Source organism: Terrapene carolina, unplaced genomic scaffold (genome assembly GCF_002925995.2).
Source record: "Terrapene carolina triunguis isolate 2854851 unplaced genomic scaffold, T_m_triunguis-2.0 Scaffold15478, whole genome shotgun sequence".
Lineage (NCBI taxonomy): Eukaryota > Metazoa > Chordata > Testudines > Emydidae > Terrapene > Terrapene triunguis.
This window is the reverse complement of record NW_020679829.1, coordinates 1-6501: the sequence shown is the minus strand read 5'-3', so window position 1 is coordinate 6501 and position 6501 is coordinate 1. Positions and strand designations below refer to the sequence as shown.

Below are 6501 nucleotides of genomic sequence, written 5' to 3'. Positions count from 1 at the left end.
AGGAAGGCTGAAAGAATTGGGTTTGTTTAGTTTGGAAAAGAGAAGACATGATAGCAGTTTTCAGGTATCTAAAAGGGTGTCATAAGGAGGAGGGAGAAAACTTGTTCACCTTAGCCTCTATGGATAGAACAAGAAGCAATGGGCTTAAACTGCAGCAAGGGAGGTTTAGGTTGGACATTAGGAAAAAGTTCCTGTCAGGGTGGTTAAACACTGGAATAAAATTGCCTAGGAAGGTCGTGGAATCTCCATCTCTGGAGATATCTAAGAGTAGGTTAGATAAATATCTGTCAGGGATGGTCTAGACAGTATTTGGTCCTGCCATGAGGGCAGGGGACTGGACTCGATGACCTCTCGAGGTTCCTTCCAGTCCTAGAATCTATGAATATGGACCAAATGCAGCTAATACACATTGTGAGAAAATCTAACACACTGAACCTTAGTGGAAAGGAGAAACCCTGGAAGCAAAAATAGCTAATTGAGAGCCTGAAGAGTGAAATCTCATCTATCTAGGTTTTTGTACACTATCATGCGGTGTGATACTTAAATTGAGCAGCGTATTAGACATGCGTTTGCAAAGAAAGGTTGCTATAATGTTCGACTGTGTGTGCAAAAGCATCACCTCATGCAACAGGAACTCCAATTACTCTGCCTTCCTTCAGCAGCAAAGCAAGTGGAAGAGTAACTATAAACAGCCCTAGTTAAATTGTTATGGCGCATGAATGGGCGTGAAGATCAGCAGCTCCTCTAGGCTCCCCCTCTTTGGGCTAGGTTTGTTTCCTCCTCACTTAAAATTGGCTGAGCATAGGCTCAAAGGTCTCCTGCCATACAGCCAGTGTCTACTGGTGAAAGTAAGCTTTCACTCAGCTCCAGCAATCCTAGGCCTAGTGAAGGGAACAGATGACATCCTGGGTGGGATTAAAAAAAAAAAAAAGTCTTATCAGCTCCAGTGGCTTCTCCTTGACCAAGAGAACTGACAGAGCAAAGCCCCCCAGAGCCCCTCCACAGGGACTAGGGAAGCAGTTTTTCAAATGGAGTAGCCAGGAGATAAGGAGAAAAGCTTGCCATTGAGGAACACTTAAGGCCAGACTTGAAAAGAAGGGCTGAGGCATTTCCCAAAATTTTGTAAAGGTAGGAAGAGAAAAGATTAATTTGTATATGTGAGGAAGAACTGGGTGAAAGTCAAGCGAATGGTGGGGGCTGAGTAGCAGGTGAATGCAGGGCTGTCTGGTGTGCAAGAGACCAGTGTAGAGAGAGGAGTTCAGGTGTGTATGGTTGTACAGTATGTGTGAAGAAAACTGGGGACAGGAGATTGCATGTGTTGGTGTTTGAGGTAAGTGTGGACTATAAGATTTTTACCTCAACTGTTAAGTTTTCTTGACAGTGTTTCAAGGGTGTATAATAAAACCAAAATTGGGTTCCCAAACCATCTCAAAATAGCCCATCTCAGAGACATTGGGCAGATTGTTTCCCATTCTTTCAATTACCTATGAGAGGAAAGCAGGATCTCAGGGGCTCGGTACCAGCGTGTTGCCACATACTCTGTCAGTGCAGGGCTGCCTTGGTCCTCATGGATCTGACACAGGGAGCGAGCCAGTCCAAAATCGCAAAGCTTAACAAAGCAGTCTGCATCCAGCAGGATATTTGAGGGCTGTAGTTGAACACAAACATATTTATAAAAATGTCTTTATTCTCTGTATAGGGCAGAGAGGGAGGAAATAAAAAACCCATATCAGGCTGCACTTCCCCCTGCCAGGGACTGAGTGCTTTTAGGAGGAAACTGACACACAAGGTATACATGACCTACTAGAGGTCATGTGATAATGACCATAGAATCTTTTCTCTTCACTCCCTTCACGCCCTCCCCCCCCAATATCATTTCACTCCAGTCTTGAACGGAGGACAAATCTTTCCATTTAGGTAAGGACTAGTGAGTGCAAATGTACCTTCTGGTCCCGGTGAATGACATTCCCTGAGTGGATAAATTTGGTGGCCTTCAGAAGTTGGTAGAGGATGTAACACTTGTGGATATCTTTCAGCAAATTCCCTTTCTTGATCACAGCATGTAAATCTGTCTCTGTAACATAGAACATTAGAGAATTACTGTTTGGGAGTGAAAGGAACCCAAAGCTAGGGCGTCAAGTCTATTCTCCGAACTCTAAGCTCTCTAGTAACAGAGGGGTAGCTGTGTTAGTCTGAATCTGTAAAAAGCAAAAGAGGGTCCTGTGGCACCTTTAAGACTAACAGAAGTATTGGAGCATAAGCTTTCGTGGGTGAATGCACACTTCATCAGACGCAAGCTCTCTAGCTCATTTTTAAAAACAGAAGCTCAGCAAGACAGCAGTTGAAAAAGTTGTATCTGCTCTAGCCCTATTTCCTGAACTTCATTTAGGGCAGGGAAAAATACTTTACTGAAAGCAAAGACTAGACAGTAACTGAAAAATTACAGTGGAACGTATTGTTCCACTCACATCCTACATTACATCCACCCATTCAACGTTTCCTCCTTTGATCTATAGTCACCCATTCATTTCTCTTGTTAAATTGTTTTACTGTCCCACTATCTCCTCATTACCCCAAAATTGCACCTAGACACCCATTCACTTCCTTTCTAGATCACTTCATCCCTCCCAATCTGCCTCCCATTGCCCCACTTCCAAATCAATTCCTATGCAATTGCTTCCCCACTAATTTCACCACATTCACTGGTTCACTCTTCCATCTACCTACACCAACATTCACATTTTTCTCATTACATGAATCTTTCTATTTTGCTACTTTCAAGGCAGTGAATGAAATTCACTCTTTAGAGAAAAAGAATGTAAATAGCTGAAGCAGTGGTGGGTCTCACCCATAGATTCGAAAACCAGGTAAATATCCCTGTCATTCTGAGCTCGGATGACATTAAGCAGCTTGATGATATTCGGATGTTCTCCAAATTCCTGCAGGGAAATAAGACCCACTTGTCTGAGTCAAGTGACTTCACTTACAAATCCAGTGGTGGGAGTAATAACCTGTTATACGTAAGATTACACTCCAAAATAAAGACCAGGAGGTTATTCCCTTCATTGTGCCTCTACTAAAATACAGACTTTTCTTAGAGAATAAATAATAAGCCTAGTTTGCTCTGTAGTATGAGCTGCCACTAAAGCGACAAACCCACCCCCTTGGCTCTCAGGTTACTCCTCCCCACACTTTAGTACCAAAAAGCATTACCAATATAACTGCAAAACCTGAATATCCACATTAATCCACACATTTAGTACTTAAAGCAAAGAACTATTCTGATCATAGAAGTGTGATAATAATGGTGAAACATATATAAATGTTAAGCATTACCATCATTATTAGCACACAAAAACTATGTTTAGTGACAGTTAAAGTTGAAGCAGGACACACCCCATCCACCCAAAACTTATTTCCATGCATTTAAGGTTAAATGGAATGACTTGTGCATTCCTTTCCATCTTCATACTGCCTACAACACTGTGGATAATATAGTACAATGCTCCACAAGGCTTTCAGTTCCACAAGCTACCCAAAAGCAAGTCACACTCCAACTTCATTAAACTCACACTCTAATGGAAAGAGTTATCAACTATATAAACACATCAGCATGGCTCACTGTCATACTTTCCATGAATTTGTGAAGTTAATTTGCCATAACACTACTGATGTCACTGTTAAGGGTTTGCATTAGTCTCGTTTGTCCTGATTATTCAATATATGGCCCCATTCTTTATTTACTGCTCACAACCCAAACTCTGCAATGAAGACAGAACTACTAATTTCCTTTTCTATAGTGCTCCTCATTATAGTATGAGTACCTCAGAAACATCAGTGAATTTATCTGCACAACATCCCTATGAAGTGAGTGATACTATTATTCCTGTTTTACTGATATTGAACTGAGGTATACCGAGGTTAAGGCCAACATTTTCAGAGGTAACCACTAATTTTGGGTTCCTCAATGACTGGATGCCTTACTGAAGACAACTAGGGCCTGATTTTTCAGAGGTGCTGAGCCATTGCAGTACCCATTGCCTTTAACTGCATTCTAAAAAAGTGTGCTGCACTTATGAAAATTAGGCCATAGGTGTTTCAAACTGACCACCCAGAATAGCAGTGGTAGTGAAAGTTTGGGTTTAAATGACTTGCCCACCATCACATAGGAAGTCTGAGGCAGAACCAGGGCAGAATTCAGTTTTCATGAGGCACAATCAACTGCCTTCCTTAACTACAAGACCATCCTTTCTCTTCCAACAGTCCTCTGACTCATTCATTATACATCTTCCAAATTCTGTAACATTAGCACCACCAAAAACTGGTCAGAGAAAGTGGCTTATGCTGGGGAAAAAAAAAAATCTTCCTATTCCCCCCCACCATCTTAGTCTTAAAAATGGCTGCATCATTTGTACTAAAAAATTTAAAAAAAAAAAAAATCCAACCTGAGGCAGAGCCCAAGCATGGAAAACCGCAACCCAAATAGTTTAAATTTAGCAAAGATATAAGCAACTGCAAATAAGGGGTTATCAAAGGAAGAATTAAGCAACTTTAATATAGGGGGTCACTATTTACATCTATAATTAGTTTTACAGGTTCATAGATTTGTAAGGCCAGAAGGAATCATTACACTATCTAGTCCAGGGGTCAGCAACCTTTCAGAAGTGGTGTGCCGAGTCTTCATTTTATTCACTCTAATTTAAGGTTTTGCATGCCAGTAATACATTTTAACGTTTTTAGAAGGTCTCTTTCTATAAGTCTATAATATATAACTAAACTATTGTTGTATGTGAAGTAAATAAGGTTTTTAAACTGTTTAAGAAGCTTCATTTAAAATTAAATTAAAATGCAGAGCCCCCCGGACCAGTGGCCAGGACCCAGGCAGCGAGTGCCACTGAAAATCAGCTCGCGTGCTGCCTTCGGCACGCGTGCCATAGGTTGCCTACCCCTGATCTAGTCTGACTGCCTGTATAACATAGGCCATAGAATCTCATCAAGTTACTCCTGTATTGAGTCCCAAACCTTGTGTTTGACTAAAGTATATCTTTCAGAAAGGTATCTAGAATTGATTTGGACTTCACGAGATGGAGAATACACCACTTCCTTTGGGAGTTTCTTCCAATGGTTAATCACTCTCACTATTAAATGTGTGTGCCTCATTTCTAATTTGGATTTGTCTGGCTTAACAAGAGCCAATGGCTGGAAGTTAGGTCTTTCTCTGCTAGATTAAGGAACCTCTTAATTCCTAGTATTTTCTCCCAGTGAAGGTACTTGTACACTGTAATCAAGTTGCCTTTTTATAAACTAAACAGATCGAGCTTCCTAACTCTCACACTGCAAGTAATTTTTTGGCTCTTCTCTGCTCCCTCTCAAATTTTTACATATCCTTTTTCAAATGTGGATACCAGAACTGGATACAGTATTGCAGTATCAGTCGCAGCAATGCCATATACAAAGATAAAATCATCTGCCAAATAATATCAGTTCTGCTTGATAGTATCTCTGGAGAAGGTATGCTTCATAAATGATGAAGGCAGTAGCTAGGCTGGCTGAGTTCTTGTGGAATTGATTTTAATACAATTTAATTGTATTTATTGTATGATTTATTATGCTAGTGTGTCACGAGAATGATGAAAGGATTAGAAAACATGCCCTATAGTGGGGTAAGCTAAATTGACTGAGCTCTGAGTCTAACAAAGAGAAGGATAAGGGGTGACTTGATTACAGTCTGTAAGCCCCTTCAGGGGGAACAAAATATTTAATAGTGGGCTCTTCAATCTGGCAGAAAAAGATATAACATGATCCAGTGACTGGAAGTTGAAAGTAGACAAATTCAGACTGGAAATAAGGCATAAATTTTTGACAGTCAGGGTAATTAACCATTGGAACAATTTACCACGGGTTGTGGTGGAGGGTCCATCACTGACCATTTTTAAATCAAGTTGAAATGTTTTACTAAAAGATATGTTCTAGGAATTATTTTGGGGAGGTTCTGTGGTCTGTATAATACAGGAGGTGAGAATAGATTATCACAATGGTCCCTTCTGACCTTCAAATCTATGTATAGAACTGCTCCTTACAATACATTTTATAGGATTCTGTCAAGTTTTGGTTATTTCAAGTGATCAAGCTTTCTCCCTCACAGTTGAGGTAAGGAACATCTTTCACCTTCTTCCCTACCAAACCAGGGCCTCTAGTCTTGAGCACCACATGCCTTCCTTCCCCAGAGAAGGACTTCCAAACCTGACAGCATGACCTTCCTACCAGAGCATCTAATGAAATGCACAAGAGCTAAAACCAAGGATTGGCCATGTGCAGGATATATCATTTCAAAAAGGGAAGAAAGGAGGCAGGTGGAGTGAGACTGATTATAGATCAGAAACAATGACAGGAGCATAGTTAAGAATATAAAAGAGTAGTGAAGCCACAGACAAAAGTCAGACAGACATTCTGGGGGTATGTCTACACTACAGGATTAATCCGAATTTAGATAATTCGAAT

The 6501-nt window shown here is 40.6% G+C and overlaps 1 protein-coding gene across 1 annotated transcript; it reads right to left on the bottom strand.

Moving 5' to 3' along the window:
• Positions 1 to 1484: 1484 nt before the first annotated feature.
• LOC113408458 (mitogen-activated protein kinase 15-like) lies at positions 1485 to 2964 on the bottom strand (the record flags this gene model as incomplete). The annotated part of the gene is made up of 3 exons (XM_026661706.1): positions 1485 to 1648; positions 1944 to 2074; positions 2849 to 2964. Coding segments are annotated over 3 exons (411 nt in total), but the record flags the coding sequence as incomplete, so codon positions are not given.
• Between the last annotated feature and the right edge of the window lie 3537 nt (positions 2965 to 6501).